Raw genomic sequence first — 18493 nt, 5'->3', positions numbered from 1 at the left:
TTTGCCCACTGTGCGTTGTATGAAAAAAAAATGCAAGAGAAAAGGGTAGGTAAGATTTCATTTAATCGACCGACGTGGAGAACTGCAACTGCAAATCAGGCGTCCACAACTACGTAGACTTAATTTTGACAATCTCAGACCCCCCACACGGACAGAAAAGCGTTCACATTGAAACTAAAATAACGATTGTTGAATGTAAACATTGAATTTTTTTGAAAATATGTGAATTCTTATAGTTTCAAACAGATTTGCTAATTTAAAATCCATATGAAATTATGTTTGATTTAAAAATCCAGTGTTTTGTGGCGACTCTTGTGGAAACTAACATATTTCAACTTTGTTTCTAAGTCAATTCAACTGAGCAATCCCTCGGCATCGAATAGGAGTATTTTGATGCAAAAGTTTTTCTGACAAATCCCTTGGTCACTTCTGTCAAACCAAGCAGAATGTTTTGTTTTAAAAAGCATTTACAACTTTTCTAATGCTGGAAAATGGATAGCTTTCAAATTATGCAAAGCTGTTGTACATGAAAAGCATAATTGAAAATTAATTTGAATTAGTGCGGCATGCGTTAGACAAGGTAAGACCTTTGTGAAAAGTTGTAAATTTGATTAATCAGGAGATTTCCTGATTTTTCTGTGAGAACATTTTTTTTTTCTCTTTTTTAATATAACTAATAACAACCCAGAGAAAAAAAAACAAGCATGTTGTTTTCTAATAAATATATTATTGAAAGTAAAAGAAAACTATTTTTGAAAGTACTATAATATCGTAGATGTCAAGCTTGACATCCTCGTCAAAAGCCTGAAACTATTGTTATTTCAGTCAGATTTCCGATTGAGGAACAATAATACAGGATTGTTAAAACAATCATACAGGATTGTAAAAACAATCATACATTATCATTGTGGCCAAAACAATGTCAAATTCCTTTTGAATTTACGTCGAATATGGTTATTTTTACCGTACACGGACAGAAAAGCGTTCACATTGAAACTAAAATAACGATTGTTGAATGTAGACATTGAAATTTTTTTGAAAATATGTGAATTCTTATAGTTTCAAACAGATTTGCTAATTTAAAATCCATATGAAATTATGTTTGATTTAAAAATCCAGTGTTTTGTGGCGACTCTTGTGGAAACTAACATATTTCAACTTTGTTTCTAAGTCAATTCAACTGAGCAATCCCTCGGCATCGAATAGGAGTATTTTGATGCAAAAGTTTTTCTGATAAATCCCTTGGTCACTTCTGTCAAACCAAGCTGAATGTTTTGTTTTAAAAAGCATTTACAACTTTTCTAATGCTGGAAAATGGATAGCTTTCAAATTATGCAAAGCTGTTGTACATGAAAAGCATAATTGAAAATTAATTTGAATTAGTGCGGCATGCGTTAGACAAGGTAAGACCTTTGTGAAAAGTTGTAAATTTGATTAATCAGGAGATTTCCTGGTTTTTCTGTGAGAACATTTTTTTTTCTCTTTTTTAATATAACTAATAACAACCCAGAGAAAAAAAACAAGCATGTTGTTTTCTAATAAATATATTATTGAAAGTAAAAGAAAACTATTTTTGAAAGTACTATAATATCGTAGATGTCAAGCTTGACATCCTCGTCAAAAGCCTGAAACTATTGTTATTTCAGTCAGATTTCCGATTGAGGAACAATAATACAGGATTGTTAAAACAATCATACAGGATTGTAAAAACAATCATACATTATCATTGTGGCCAAAACAATGTCAAATTCCTTTTGAATTTACGTCGAATATGGTTATTTTTACCGTACACGGACAGAAAAGCGTTCACATTGAAACTAAAATAACGATTGTTGAATGTAGACATTGAAATTTTTTTGAAAATATGTGAATTCTTATAGTTTCAAACAGATTTGCTAATTTAAAATCCATATGAAATTATGTTTGATTTAAAAATCCAGTGTTTTGTGGCGACTCTTGTGGAAACTAACATATTTCAACTTTGTTTCTAAGTCAATTCAACTGAGCAATCCCTCGGCATCGAATAGGAGTATTTTGATGCAAAAGTTTTTCTGATAAATCCCTTGGTCACTTCTGTCAAACCAAGCTGAATGTTTTGTTTTAAAAAGCATTTACAACTTTTCTAATGCTGGAAAATGGATAGCTTTCAAATTATGCAAAGCTGTTGTACATGAAAAGCATAATTGAAAATTAATTTGAATTAGTGCGGCATGCGTTAGACAAGGTAAGACCTTTGTGAAAAGTTGTAAATTTGATTAATCAGGAGATTTCCTGATTTTTCTGTGAGAACATTTTTTTTTCTCTTTTTTAATATAACTAATAACAACCCAGAGAAAAAAAACAAGCATGTTGTTTTCTAATAAATATATTATTGAAAGTAAAAGAAAACTATTTTTGAAAGTACTATAATATCGTAGATGTCAAGCTTGACATCCTCGTCAAAAGCCTGAAACTATGGGGCTGTCCATAAACCACGTGGTCATTTTTTTGGGACTTCTCAACCCCCCCCCCCCCCCCCGCGTGGTCAGTTGTCCATACAAAATTTTTTATTCGTCCATACAAAATGCTCATAGGCCGAACCCCCCCCCCCCTCATGATCACGTGGTTTATGGACAGCCCCTATTGTTATTTCAGTCAGATTTCCGATTGAGGAACAATAATACAGGATTGTTAAAACAATCATACAGGATTGTAAAAACAATCATACATTATCATTGTGGCCAAAACAATGTCAAATTCCTTTTGAATTTACGTCGAATATGGTTATTTTTACCGTAGATTTTTCTGCGCAGTTTGACAGAAGTGACCAAGGGATTTATCAGTAAAACTTTTGCATCAAAATACTCCTATTCGATGCCGAGGGATTGCTCAGTTGAATTGACTTAGAAACAAAGTTGTTAGTTTCCACAAGAGTCGCCACAAAACACTGGATTTTTAAATCAAACATAATTTCATATGGATTTTAAATTAGCAAATCTGTTTGAAACTATAAGAATTCACATATTTTCAAAAAAATTTCAATGTTTATATTCAACAATCGTTATTTTAGTTTCAATGTGAACGCTTTTCTGTCCGTGCGTGTAGATTTTTCTGCGCGCACTCGGGGAGGAAATTTTTAGGGGCCGTAGACATCGGCCATAAACCTCCCACCCTTCCCTCTAAGAATCTACGTAGTTTATGGATACCAATTTTTTAACTCGGTGTAGAACTAAATAAATAAATGAATAGGTATTGCGCGTTTTACCTAATTGCGTTTTAGCGCAACTTTGCGCGATAATTTTTCTTGCAATGCATAATATGTCAATTTGACACAATCGACCCACGGAATAAATGTAGAAAGTACATTGAGTTCAAAAAGCTTAAAAATGGAAAACTTAATAAATAAAATTAAGGAAAACCTTACCGCATTAATCATAAAAAAGCTGCTATGGAGAGATTCATTGGGATGTAATCCTATTATTTTTGTGAGAAGTGAAGAATCGCCATCGTAAAAGTGTGGATAGCTCAAAGCTATGGGAAATCCGTAGTAACAGTCAGTGACATCTATTAAGCCGCGAGCCATGCATTCTCCTGAAAAAAAATGAAATAAAATGTTATAGTTGTAATTGCTCCTACAGTTGAAAATCCGAATTTTTGACATGCGAAAATCGATTTTGACGTAATCTACGTCTATGGGGAAGGTACGGCACCGGATGTAAAATGAAAAAGTGAACCTACATATGTTTTAATTAATTAATATCCAGTCAATCACGTGCCAGCACATTTTTTGAGGTTTGTCATCCAGTATAAAAGTTATTGTCGAGGTTATTGTCTTATTCTCATCTTCTATCATTCTTTCTTGACACCTCGAGGGGAACGCATCAGAAGACAGCTAGCTAGTTTCTCTGTTTGCTCTTCCATTCAGTATGCTTTGACAAGCCAAGCGCGGTGGTTTTCGGCGGTTGCACTCGCGTACTTTCTCTTTCACATCGTCGTGCGCGGCGCTACTGGAGCCACCACCAACCGGTTCAACCTGGTGCACGGCAAAACTGACAAGACACGGTAGCAGTTTTGCACAGCATCGTACCGCAAAGTCACCGCTACCGTTCTGGATTAGACTACCGAATTTCGCCTCATGTACAGAATAATTGAACAATATTATTGTTCAACATCTAGATTTGAATGCCCTTCTAAGGGTTTAAAAATGTTCCCAAGAAGAGTGAACCAAATAGTTTTCCAAGAAAGACGTGGATCACAAATGTTTCAAAGCCTATAATCAAACGGAATAGTGGAAATTAAATAGCTTCTTATTCAATATAAATTTTCAAAATTTTTGCAAGTGGAAATTTGCAGAAATTTTCTTCAACTTAGAAAAACTGCTAGTTTGATCAAGAAATGGATTTTTTTTCCAGTGTTGCCAAATTTCAATATGTATTGTGTCCACAAAAATCTATGCCAATTTTTGCCAAAAAATCTGCAACAAAACTGTTCGATTGTAAAATAAGACTAAAATATTAACGCGCACTAAAACGGCAAAAATTAGCAATAGCCAATATCTCACAGAAATAATATTAAAATCTATCAAAGCCTTTGATAACAGATAGATGCTCCTTCTTTTTATCATCTGCACAAAAAACTATTGAAAAATATCCATAGGATTGCCAGTTATTCAACAAAAACCGAATTTTTTATTGCTTCACCCATACAAAGTGGCGATTTAGATCAAGTTCATTGCTAATTTCTAATTTTTAATTGAGCGATAAGGCCGTTACAAATATTTATTTCACTTTTTGTCCCACCACTCTTTGGCTGGTCGAGGGGGGGGGGGATAAAAATAATAAAGCATTTAAGCTGAAAAATATTTAAAACGCATCGGATTTGTTAAAGAATTTTCACCAAACCTCGACATTTTGATAAATATTTTTTCATCTGCCCCCTCAAAATGCAAAATCCAGCCAAAATTTTTTGAAGGGGGGGGGGGAGACAAAAAGACAAAATATAATTTGTGTCAGCCTAATATAGCTGCCGTAAAATAATTAAGTACCTATTGGTTCAGTGATGTAAATATTCGAATGAACTTGATTAAGACTGTGCACCTGTTTGATTGCAGAGCAAACTGTACGGCATCCAGTGTTGCCACATTTTTATCTGTACCGGAGGCTCAAAAATCTTTTTTATCTGTACCAGACATTCGAAAAATCTGTACCCAAAATCTGTACCAAATTTGTACCACATTTGATTTAAAATCGCTTGAAATACACAAAAAAAGAGCATTAAATTCAGGCTAAACTATGAAAAACACTTAATTTCAGTATACTGTTACCAATTTCTGAACTTTAAGAACAAAAATATCAGTATAAAAATGTTTTAAATTTGAATTTGAATGATTTTTTCTCAATTTCAAAAAATCTGTACCATTCTGTACCTTTTGCTGAAAATCTGTAATCTGTACCGTACAGAATCTGTACCAAAAAATTGGAAAAAAATCTGTACTTTTACAGAATAATCTGTACCTGTGGCAACACTGACGGCATCACTGATTCTTACCCCTCTTTCATCTAACCTGTTGTGAACGAGCATTCGTGTACCCCATGATCGGCTCGGCTCGTGTCTATCACGACGACGGATAGACGACGACGGATAGACGACGACCGCCGCCGCCGCCTACGACGACGACGATGATGACGAACATACAGCAGAACAGAACGCCATCATCTGCAACAGCAGCAAGATGCTGCCCGCGCGCGCTCTCCGCGGCATCGCGATACTTTTAATGTGTAATTAACACTCCAAATACCGTGATAAAAACTTTACGCGGAATACCGTGATCAGAAAAAAAGTGGGAACTTTTAGTTTGAACAGCTCGTTCTCAGCCGCCTGTGAACCGATTCTCAATTTTTTTCAGGGATCTTCGACCCAACTCTTCTACTTTTATTTTCTTCAAAAACTATGTTTCTAGGGATGCTCGTTTTCCCCCCAGAATAGCGTGAGTCAGGACGTTTTTAAAAAACCTCATAATTTTCGAATGGCATGCTAAATTTTAGCGGTGATCACGAAAAATGACTAGATATTGGCATATATTTTGAAAAGGCATAATGTAGAGGTAGTATGAAATTGCATAGCTATCTTGAACATCCCTAGGCACAAATGAACGCAGCTCTCGACCAGAAAATACTCCACTCCAGTGCCCTTGATAAGCATCCTAGAGAGTTAGTGTCTTCAGCAAAGTGTTATATATTGATTGGTACTACACTTTAACGTCTTCGGTTTTGATCTAGATCTACTGTAAGTGATCTAGATAAGTTTTAATTTTCTATATGACTCTCTAGAAGTCTCGAAATGCATCCTAGATGATTGAAGTCTTCGGCCAAGTTCTCTGGATAGGTTAGTACTACACTTTTCCGTCTTCTGTTTTGATCTAGATCTGCTGTAGTTGATCTAGGTCAGTTAAGTTTTTCAATATGATTATCTAGAACTTTCAATATACATCCTAAAAGGTTGCAATCTTCGACAAAGTTCTCTGGGTTGGTTAATACTACACTTTTATATCTTCAGTTTTGATCTAAATCTGCTGTAATTGATCTAGATAAGTTTTTTTTTCTAAATTACTCTAGAATTCTCGTTATGCATCCTAGATGGTTGAAGTCTTCGGTGAAGTTCCCTGGATTGGTTGGTACTACACTTTTACGTCTTTGGTTTTGATCTAGATCTGCTGTTGTTGATCTAGATATGTTTTGTTTTTCTATATGACTGTCTCTTATTCTCGGCATGCATCCTACACACCAAAAATCGATTGAGGGTTTCAGCAAAATTTTGCTGAATTTTGCCGAGCTGAAGGTTTCAGTAAACATTTTGCTGAAATTCAGCAAAATTTTGCTGATTTGTTCAGTAAACTCTGCTGATCACCAGTAACGTTTTGCTGAAATTCAGCAAACTTTGCCGGAAATTCAGCAAAAAATTTTGCTGAACCCTTCAGCTCAGCAAAATTCAGCAAAATATTGCTGAAAGCGTTTGGTGTGTAGATGGTGGCAGTCTTCAGCAAAGTGCTCTGGATTTGTTGGTATTACCTTCTTACGACTTTGCATTTGACTCGGATCTTTTGTAATTAGATTAGATAAATTTTATTTTTCTACAAGACTCTCTAGAATTCTCTACATGCGTCAGAGAGTTGCTGTATGCGTCATAGAGAGCTGCTGTAGATTGATTGGTACTACACTCTTACGTCTAAGGTTTTGGTCTAGATCTCCTGTAACGAGTTTCGTACAAAAGGCTGAAACACGAAAGGCTGAAATAACAAATGGCTGAATTACGAAAGGCTGAATCACAAAAGGCTGAAAATGTCAAAAGGCTGAAATAACATAAGGCTGAAATAATGATTCGACTAGTTTTCGAACGGCGAGCCTAAAGGCAGTCATGCGAGCCTGAAGGCAACACTAACATCACAGACAAACAGACATAACACTCTAGTCATTCATATCGTACACTAATATAATGATCTTTATGAAAATTTGCTAGTTGGCCGACCACTCAGCCCTGACACTTGTATTGGTTTTGCTTGAGTTTGACATTTGACGCACACTACCGCTCGTTGGTTGATGTTTCTTTGGACGAACATGCTTCCGCTACCATGTTCGAAATCGGAAAGCGTTAGGACTGTTTTTCTGCGCTAAAGTATGCATTATTGATCGCCTACATAACTATGACAGTATTTCTCCAAAGAACAGCATATAATGTGATGGATGTGCGAGAGTTCGACTGTTGGATCTATATTCTAGGTTAGGAAAATTCGGCTTATCAGTCCTTTTTTTTCTCTAGAACGATAACGGTTTTTGATTCGTCCCTACGTTTCGGTAACGGTTGTTACCATCCTCAGGGGAAAATTAGTGGAATCGTTCTTTGTTTGGAGGCTTTGCTGAGCATTTGTCTATGGGTTTTTTTTTTTGGTAGTTGTACATGCGTACTTATTGCTATGTTTTTTCGGTAAAATTCGGTAGTTCTTTAGCACTTTTTATATTGGTTAGTTTTTGCACTATTTTGGTTTGGACAGTCCAAACCAAAATAGTGCAAAAACTAACCAATATAAAAAGTGCTAAAGAACTACCGAATTTTACCGAAAAAACATAGCAATAAGTACGCATGTACAACTACCAAAAAAAAACCCCATAGACAAATGCTCAGCAAAGCCTCCAAACAAAGAACGATTCCACTAATTTTCCCCTGAGGATGGTAACAACCGTTACCGAAACGTAGGGACGAATCAAAAACCGTTATCGTTCTAGAGAAAAAAGGACCGATAAGCCGATTTTTTCTAACCTAGAATAAAGAACAGCATATATTTAAAAGAAGGAAAAATCTCTGTTCACATTGTTGGCAGCTGTAATGGCAACCAATCTCCATAACAGCATGACTCGAAGGAATAGCTCATGCTCAAAGAAGGAAAAATCTCCGATTGAAACACCATCAGTCATTTCAGAAGGAATTCCTTAAGAATTTCAGAAAATAAACCTGTACGAATTCCTGGATAAATTATGGGAGGAATACCTAGTGAAATTTCTGAAGAGATTCCATGAGGAAATCCTAGAAGAAATCCTATATAAATTTCTGGAGGGTTCCTTGGGGGAAATTCTGGAGAAATTCCTGGAGGAATTCTAGGCGGAATCCGTAGTAAAATTTCATAAGAAATCTTTTTAAAAATTCATAGAGAAAATCTTAGAGAAATTTGTGAAGGAATCCTTGGCGGAATGCCTGTAGAAACTTCTGAGTAAATTCCTGGCGTAATTCCTGGAGGAATTCTTGATTAGACCCAGCAGGAATTCCTGGAGAATTTCCTTGAGCAACTTTTTGGGTGAATTCTTGGAGCAATCCCTTGGGGAATTCCGAGAGAAATTCTTGAAGAAATATCCAGAGGCATTCTGGGAGGAATTGCTGGAGAAATTTCTGAAAAAAATAAAATCCCTTGAGAAGTTCCGGGAGGATTTCCTAGTTGAACCCTTGGAGGAATTTCTGGAGGATTCCCTGGTGGAATAACAGAAAAAATCCCCCGAAAAATTCATGGAGAAATCCCTGAAGTAATTCCTGGAGGAATGTTTGGAGGAATCCCTGAAAATTTCCTCAAAGTATTCCTGGAGAATTTCCTGAAAGAATCTCTGAAGAAATCCCAAAAGGATTTCCAGGAGAAATTGCTGGACGAATTGCTGCCATAATTCCTGAAGGATGCCATGTCATTGAGTATTCCAGAAGGAGTTCCGGAAGAAATTCCTGGGGTATTTCCTGGAGGCATTCCTGAACAAGTTTCTGGGGAAATTCCTAGATAACATCCCGGAGGAATAAATGGAGGAGTTCCTAGTGGTATTCCTGTGGAAATTTCTGGAGGAATCTCTAGAGGAATTCATGAAAGATTTACTCGATGAATATCTAGAGCAATCTCCAGAAGAATTCTGAGAGATTTCTGTTTCTATTTCTGTTATTTTTCTATTTCTGAAAGAATCCCTAGCGGAATTGTTGGTGGAGTTCCTGGAGAAATCCGCGAAGGAATTCCTGAAGGAATCTCTGAGGGTATCCTTGAAGAACTTTGTGAAGAAATCATTGGAGGAATCTCTGGAGAAATCCTTGGTGGAATACCTGGAGAAATCCCTGAAAAATTCCTGAAGGAATTCCTGGAGAATATTCTTGTAGAATTTCTGAAAAAATCCTTAGAGGATTTCCTGGAAGAATCTTTGGAGAAACTTCTGGAGGATTTCCTGAAGGAATCTTCAAAGAATTTCCTGAAGAGATTTTTCATGGAGAAAATTTCTGGAGGAATCTCTTAAGCAATTTCTGATGGGATCTCGGGAGAAATTCCTGCAGAAATACCTAGAGGAATTGCTGACATAATTGCTGAAATATGTCCAGAAGCAATTCCTGTAGAAACTCCTGGGGGAGTTCCTGATGAAATTATTGGGGTTATTCCTGGAGAAATTCCTGGATAAAATCCTGGAGGAATACCTGGAGGAATAACTAGAGGTATTTCTTTGGGAATTTCTGGAGGAATCTCTAAGAGAAATTCTCGGAAGAATTACTGGATGAATTTCTAGAGAAATTCTGGGAGATTTCTTTTTCTATTCTGTTATTTTTCTATTTCTGAAAAATTTCTTGAGAAAATCCTGAAGGAATTTCTAGCACAATTTCTGGAGGAATTCTTGGATAAATCCTGGAAGGAATGCCAGAAGGAATCTCAGGGGGAATCCTAGAAGAAGTTTTTAAAGAAGTTCCTGGAGGAATCCCTGAAAAATAACTGATGGCATTCCTCCAGGAATTTCCTGGAAGAATTTATGAAGAAATCCCTAGAGGGTTTCCAGGAAGAATCCTTAGAGGAACTTCTGCAGGATTTCTGGAGCAATCTTCGGAGGATTTCCTGAAGGAATCCCTGAAAAATTCCTGAGGGTATTCCTGGAGAATTTCCTGGAAGAATGTCTGAAAAAATCTCCAGAAGAATTCCTGGAAAAATTCCTGGAGAAATTGTTGACACAATTATTATTATTATCCCGCGGCTGATTCATCTCCAAGTTAACATAATTTCTGAAGGACACACACCAAAATTTATGAAATGCTTTCAGCACAAAAAAAATCAGCAAAATAAATTGCTGAATTTCAGCAACATTTTTGCTGAATTTCAGTACAACGTTGCTGATCAACTGCCAAAATTGCTGGCTGGCTCAGCAAGTTGAAAAATCATTGCTGATACTCAGTGAATTTGTATTGCTGAATGTAATCAGTACAAAAAATCAGCAAAGTTTGCTGAATACCAGCAAACAAAATTTGCAGTGCAGGAGTAATTCCTGGATCAATTCCTAGAGAAATCGCTGGAGGAATTCCTGAAGATATTCTTGGGGTAATTCCTGAAGAATTTCCTTTAATAGTTCTTGGAGATATTCCTGGATAAAATCCTGGAGGAATGCCTGCAGGAATTGCTTGAGGTTCTCCTTTGGGAATTGCTGGCGAAATCCTTGAAGGAATTCTAGGAGGAATTCCTTCAACAATTTCTGAATGAATTGATGGGGGAATCTCTTGAGGAGCTCTGGGCGAAATTTCTGAAAAAAATTGCCTGAGAAATTCCCCCAGAGGGTTTTCAACAGAAATCTCTGGAGGAATTCCTGGAGAAATCCTCGAACGAATTTCTGAAGAAATCCCTGAAAAATCACTAAAAAGGTTCCTGGAGGAGTTGTAGTGCAAGTCCTGAAGGAATGCCTGTAGCGATTCCTGGAGGGAATACTGGAAGATTTCTTGGCGGAATTTCTGGAAAACTTCCAGAAGGTATTCCTAGAAAAAATCCTGGACGAATTTCTCAAGGAATTCCTGAAGGATTTCCTGGAGTAATTCCTAGAGGAGCTCCTGAAGAAATTCGTGGATGAATCTCTCAGGGAATTCGTATAGGAATACCAGAAATAATTCCTTAGGAAATCGCAGTAGGAGCTATTGAACAAATTCGGGAGGAATCCTTAGAAGATTTTCTGAAGAAACTCCAGAAGGAAACCCGGAAGAAATTTCAAGAGAAATTACTAAGGGACTCCCTAAGCAGTTCCTGAAGGAAGTACTGAATCAATTCCCTTAAAAGTTCCTTAAAAATAGAAAGAGGAGTTGCTGGAGGAATCCTAAAAATAAATCGTGGGAGAATCTTTGGAGGATGTTTAATAAGTTGTTTCAGAAAGAATCACAGAAGAAAGTCCCGAGTTAAGCCCTGAAGAAATTTTTGGAGGAATCCCTGGAGGATATCCTAGAAGAATACCCGTAGAGATTAACGGAGGAATCTCTAGAAATACTCGTGGAGGAATCTCTAGAAGAAATCCTAGAGGAATTTCTGGAGAAATCTCTATGCGCATTTCTGAAATAATCCTTGGATGAACTGCAACAATTCCCAGACGATTTCTGGAATAATTCGTAGAGGAATCTCTAAAGAAATTCATGGAGAAATCCCAGTAAATTTTTTTGAGGATATTGCAGATGGAATCCTTGGAGAAATCCTGAAGGAATTCTAAGAAGAGTTCGTGGAAGAACTCCTCGGGGAATCCCTGTAGCAGTTCCTGAAGAAATCCCAGGAGAAATCCTGGAAGCAATTCCTAGAAGCATTCCTAATGGAATTTCTAAACAGTTCCTGGAGGAAGTATTGGATTATTTTTTGGAGGAGTTTCTGTAAGAATTCCAAGAAGAACCCTTGGAGGATTCTTTTAAATAATTCTTGGAGTTGTTTTTGAAAGAAACACAGAAGATATTCCCGGGTGAATCCTTGAAGGAATGCTTGAAGGAAAACCTGGAGGAATCCCGGAAGCAATCCCATGATGAATTCCTAAGGAAATCCCGGGAAAGATTTGTTAACAAATTCTTGATAGAATTTCTGTAGGAAAAAAAAAAAATGAAGGCATCCACGTCTGCTATAATTTTTGGACGATTTATTGTTGGAATCTTTGGATGAACTCCCAAAAGAATGTTATTATTTATTATTATCTTTATTAAAAGATTTGCAGCCCTAGGCTGGCTCATCTTTGCCAAAAGAATGTTTTGTACAATGATTTAAGGAACTCCCGGAAATTCCTGGAGGAATCATCGGAAGAAGCACTGAAACCATCACTGGAGAAACTTCTAAAGATATCCTAGGAGAAATTCCCGGAGGAATGTCTGGTGAAACCCATACAGGAATTCTTGAAAATCTCTCTGGAGCAATCCATGTTAGAATAACTGAAGGAAGCTATGGAAAATTCCAAAAGGAATTCATCGATGTATCCTTGCAGAGGTATCTGTAAAAAACTGAAGGAATCGTGCGAGGAATTCTTGAAGCATTTCTTGGAACAAACCCTGAAAAAAAAACTATCTAAACCCTGCAAGATGTTCATGGAAGAATTCACGAAAGAGAAACTCCTGAACATGTACCTTGAGGAATTTGTGAAAGAATCCTTGGAGAAGTTCCTGAATAAATGCCTAAAGAAATTTCTAGAGATGTCCTTGAAAGAATTTGTAAAGAATCCCAGGTATTATTCTCTTAGCATGACGTTTGTTTGAATTGAATACAGGTGAAAATTCTTGTAGCACATAACTGCACTCTATAGCAGCATATCATTCTACAAAGTCCTTCTTTTTCCCTTGGCATGCTGTTTAAGTATTCTTGAATAAACATCTCAAAATTTAACCATTCAAACAAGCTTGTTATTTGGTTAAATTCTGTGATTAGTTTGAAGTAGATCCAAGAGTGGAGTTCTTGGAGAAATACTTGGCGAAATTTCCTGTGATTCTCAAGAAAAAAAGGTTTGATCATTGTGGATAAAAACCTCAATTATTAGAATAGTCTAGAGAATAGTTTTTTTTTTTAATTTTTTCTGGAACTCTTGAATTATTGATAATCTTTGTGTCGGCTCAAATAAAAAAAAATCTGTCGGTTAGGGAGAGGGGGGGGGGTGCTGTGGCTACGCCCTTGCTTCCACCTGCGCTTCGCAGCAGATGGTACGCAACACAAACTTTGTTCGATCGTAGAGTTCTGCGGAGTCCAAAGTAAGCTCGATTTCCTGCCACAATGCGTTTCTGAATGTCTCTGCTGGTGTCGGGAACCAATACCACGGTGTGTCAAAAACCGTTATTAACAAATAAAAATGTCCACCCAAGTGGCACCCGGCATTCGAAAGATATAATTGTCTAGTATCTCCTCTGAAATTTTGAAAATATTTCATCGAGGGAAATCAAAGTTTTTGTGATTTGAAGATTTTGAGCCATTTCTATAGAATTTTCTTATATGAGTAAATATGCACGCACGGTGTGACTGATACCACCATTAACAAATAAAAATGTACTCCAAACTCACACCCGGCGTTCAAAAGATAAACTATTCTAGTATCTCCTCCGAAAATTGGAAAATGTTTTAACGATGGAAACCAAAGTTTTTACTGTTTGAAGATTTTCCTATAGTTTCATAGAATTAGCTCATAGGATGGAAATATTGTCATACGGTGCTCTTCATATCTTAAACAAATAATAACATCACTAAACAAAATTTAAAAAAAAAACTTCCTATTATGAGATGAGAAACAAAAGAACAGGGTTTTGGAACCCTAGAAGTGTCATAGTGAAAGAATTTTCGAAAAATATTGGAACGGGACTTCACAGTTCAAGACTGAAGTTTGAATGGAGAACTTGGGGTGTTCAATTGATATACGCATTAGAGTTTCTAGGGTCCCAAACCCCTACTATTTTTTTTCTCATCTCATAACGCGAACTAGTGTTGAACGGTGTCGTGAGTTTTACAAATTCCAAAAGTACAATAAATATTCAAGCAACTTTTCTGAAAACTTGGCAACATTTTTTTATCTGTATTATCGAGATTTTCAGCCCTAGGCTAGTTCATCTAGGGACCCACATTTTGCTTCCCTTCCGAAGGAAAAACTCACATTTTGTGAGTTTGTCGAGAGTGAGATTCAATCCCAGGTCCTCGGCGTGATAGTCAAGTGTCCTAACCATCACACCAGGTCCGCTTCACATTTGGCAACATTTCATTGAGAGGAATGTCAATTACCGTAGTTTGAGAATCTAATTAATATTTCGGCACCAACATTTCAAAAGGGCGTAACTGCATTTACAACCAATGCCTTCTCACAAAGCTGTGGAGCGTATCCCATCCCTCTCGAGCAATCCACTAACACAAATAGAAAGATTGTTACTCGGAAGCTCAGGGATTGTGGATCTTCAGGGTCGTTGAGCATGACTTGGCTCTCACATCTTTCAAGGAGGACGAACATAACAGCAGGACCGGTACAATAGACTACACTTACTCACCAGTGTTTCACAAATATACGACTTACATTCAGGAAATACAAAAAGCATAAAATCTGATACAAAATTGGTGAATTCCCGAAATACGAGGCTTGGTGGCTCCTTTCGAGCCCGACAAAGCGAAAAATAGCAAAAAGTGGTGGAAAAATCTTAACCCAGGGCTATGCTCTCGAAATAAGCTACCACTGTGGCTCCTATTTACAATTTTACATTTTATTGAAATGACGTCACTTTTAGGGGGTTTGTACTTGCGGTTTTGTTATCGCCAGCCGGTAGTTCGGGAACATCTGGAGCTCTTCGAGTGCCGTTTGGAGCCCACGGACCACGGAGGTGGTAAGATGGCGGCCACCGGAGTTGATGAGGTAGCCGGAACATGATTTTCGGCAGCGAACGCCGAAAAATCGTGGCAAACCCGGTCACTGGGAACCAAGATGGCGGCTTCTGTTGAACCCACAGCATACGGCGGTCGACGATGGTAGCCAGTGACGTAACAAGCATGGTTTCGTATATCTCCTACTCCCAAAAAGGGGGGGGGGGGTTCTGGCGGAGAGTGCGCTGGTGTTTCGCGCTTCTAACGGTTCGAAGGCGATTCTGGGTGGTTTGGCCGTCATCGTCGCTCTGGCCATCGAGGCGGTACCGTCTGCTGGGAAAAAGCTCAAAGCAAATAAAAAGGCCCAATCCTTGAACCTAACCACAAATTAGACCCCTGTGACGTCACATTCCTTACGACCTGACACTTTTCACAATTATACAATATAGGTTACCTTTTTCTTGTTGTTTTAACGTGTTTGTTGTTGTCTGGTAGTTTTTCTTTTAGAATTTCACAGGATCTAACATGGGATCTAACAATTTAACAATTAGTTATAGGATAAGTTTCTAACACATTCTAACAATTTACATACTTTCTGCATGATTTTTACCACGACTAACACTTTTTAACCATACTAACATTAACGTAGCTAGTAGGTCGAACTAACATTCTTATTTTATCCTATTAAAACAAGAGAAAAAACACTAAATTAAAACATTTACACCACATGAGGTTTATCAAATCTAACCTCGACATCGGACGAAAACACTACACACGCGCGCACTACTATTTCTTTCAGAAATCACCAAAAAAGAGAGCTGCATTATGGAATGCTAGCCTATTTATAGGAAATCAAAGATATGCATACTAATGCAAATCTATGCTTTCCGTATTTTTAAAATCGGAATCTGCCTGTACTCTGTTATTTGGGCGACACCTGTGAGTTGGAGCCTGAGGAACGAATCGGTTCAAACTGCTCGAATATGAACTGACACTCGAGCATGACAGATCGCCGTGAGAGTGGAGTGGCACTTTCTCATGCATCAAGTCACTGCATGAGTGCCGCTCACTCCATTTATTTTAGTGACTAGTTTGGGATAAGGGCGTGTTAGGTTCGGGAAATGGATATTTTGGTCTTGCGGTGGAGCCGACAAGTAAAATTTGGAACCGACGGTTACAAGATAAAATCCTCCTCTTTCGATTAATGGATGTGAATTGCGTGAGTTGAATGAAATACGACCCACAGCTCTGTGAGAAGGCATTGGTTGCAAAAGCAGTTACGCCCTTTTGAAATGTTGGTGCCGATTTCATCTATCTCAGGTATCAGAAGGCCGGCTCCAGAGGCACGTTATCCTCCATTTGGGACATTTGTGCCATCGCCATACATATAAGCCTATTTCATCATTTACCTGAGGGAATTGGACAGGGGATGGAATGGGATTAGGAAAGGGAAAGGTGATGAAATAGGAAGGGATGCCCTTGAAGAGAGAATAAACGCATAAGCGCAACGAAAGCTCATAGCCCATACCACAGCGGGTTTAATCAGTGCCCTGAAAAGGACATTGTAAAACGCATAAGCGTAAAGAGAGCCTATAGCTCATTGGAGGTAGCTTGTGACGTCATGCAACTTTCAATATGACATTGAAAGGCACGTCATCGAAAGCATCCTCAATATTCAAGAAATCACCCAAGCAAAAACTACGTTTGAGTGAGTACTTCCTTGAAAACGTATACAACTTTGTGTAAAAGAGTCACTGTGGACATCCCAAATTGGGAGGCATGTGAGTTCACATGAAAAGGAATGTCAGCCAGACGAACATCACAGATGTGATAATCGACAATGCGTTTCAAGCATTACAGAAAGAACGAGGTAACCAGATGAATCTGGAACTCATTCCTTCTTTATACAACGCACGCACCCTTTCGGGATAAAACAATGGAGTAATTTCACGCCTTGAGAATACCCAATAGCAAACTACAAGAGTTCGAAACATGTTTGAAATACTCAAATCCTTTTGGAGAAAAATAGAACAAACCCCCATTTGCACCTGGAGATTTGATGTAAGCAGAGCTTTAAGGGCCCACTAAGTCGATTATCTAGCTATAATTCTCAAGCGGAAGCTTCGTAACTATACAAAAGAATGGGTTATCCGAAGATATTTTGAACTTGAACAGATCAGAGTTCCATTCAGGAATACCTTTTGCGGTCCGCACAGACCGCAGAGGACAAGCTTCTTTCAAAGCAATAGTTATGGTATACCATAATGGAGGACATTGTAGGTACAAAACCACAGTGAAACTCTCTTAGAGTAGCAATGGAAGCGAGTTATCCATAAAATGTGGTCGCAACCAATTAGTACAGGTTCCCTAGTTTGTTGAGCAGGGTCGCCTGAATACGCAAATTTTGCGAAGGAACACTCAAAAGTGCAAAGAAGGTCACATGGAGACTCCTCATCTGACACATGCCAATCAGCCAACTCATGACAAATTCTGCTCATGCAGAGTTGGCTTAGGTGAAATTCTATGTTAAGTTATCCATGAACTGCACTACCTAAGTAATCCATCCAACTGAAGCATCTCAAATTAATGATTGAGCTACTTCAGATGATGTAATCATCGTAGCAATACTGCCAAATACCAGCGAAAAGATGCTGAATACAAGAGCTTGCTTGAAGGCATCAATAAGCAAATGTTGAAACATACTGTTTACGTTATTCTAGAATATCCCAGTCAACACACGATCACATATGATGTTGGATAGGATGCAAAAGTGGAGGCGATATACGTACACTTTACACGCGGTTAAATGGAAGAAGGTACGCATATGGCCTCCACTATAGCATCCTATTCATCATCATATAAGACTTCATGTTAGCTGGGATAGCATGCTCGAGGCACGACACTTCATTTATAATGAAAAAAAAAGCAAACTGGGTTCATAAGGTAACCTATATAGAAGTTACCTTCGTATTGGTGAACTTTTTGAAGTAGAGCCACTTGAGCTACGCACGCTTTTTATGCTGAAAATTGAACTGAGGTTTCCTAGCCGTAGCCACTACCCAAACTAAACAGGATTACACTCTTCACAATCACAGCACAAAAAGGAAACATCAACGACACACCAAATCGGTGTCAATTGAAAAACGCCAATGGCGAAAACGCATTAAGCGAAACCATATAGGTGGTAATGTAAGCTAATTTACAACATTTGAATAATCCCGCCCTTATTTAGCCTCAAATTTGAGACTTAAGAAAGACAACTGATTATCTCGGAGAAACGCAAGGTCAACTGCACTATTGCTCCGGTTAGTGCAGTAAGGGCGTAATACTGTGGAGGACGCCCTAATTCTCTACAGGCTCCGTTTGTGGTTAGGTTTTTATATGACCCCCCTAACCATTCATTCTTTGGCACGG

At 37.9% G+C, this 18493-nt stretch overlaps 2 protein-coding genes across 10 annotated transcripts in view; one reads left to right on the top strand and one right to left on the bottom strand.

The window, feature by feature from the left end:
- Nucleotides 1-18493, bottom strand: part of LOC134288082 (scavenger receptor class B member 1) — a 682758-nt gene that overhangs the window by 139561 nt on the left and 524704 nt on the right. For 6 of the 9 annotated variants that reach the window (XM_062851795.1, XM_062851794.1, XM_062851796.1 and 3 more), the window contains one exon: nt 3404-3570. The exons of 2 other annotated variants lie outside the window; for them this stretch is intronic. In XM_062851795.1, coding sequence (XP_062707779.1) covers nt 3404-3570 — 167 coding nt within the window. Of the gene's footprint in view, nt 1-3403; nt 3571-18493 lie in introns of those variants that run through there. One more of the 9 variants, XM_062851804.1, reaches the window with a different exon arrangement.
- LOC134288081 (uncharacterized) overlaps nt 1-18493 on the top strand; it is a 401563-nt gene that overhangs the window by 327053 nt on the left and 56017 nt on the right. The gene's annotated exons all lie outside the window — the stretch shown is intronic.

The sequence above is a fragment of the Aedes albopictus genome, chromosome 2 (assembly GCF_035046485.1).
Source record: "Aedes albopictus strain Foshan chromosome 2, AalbF5, whole genome shotgun sequence".
NCBI classification, from domain to species: Eukaryota; Metazoa; Arthropoda; class Insecta; order Diptera; family Culicidae; genus Aedes; species Aedes albopictus.
Note: the sequence above shows the minus strand (reverse complement) of the source record. Positions and strands in the feature narration are given on the sequence as shown.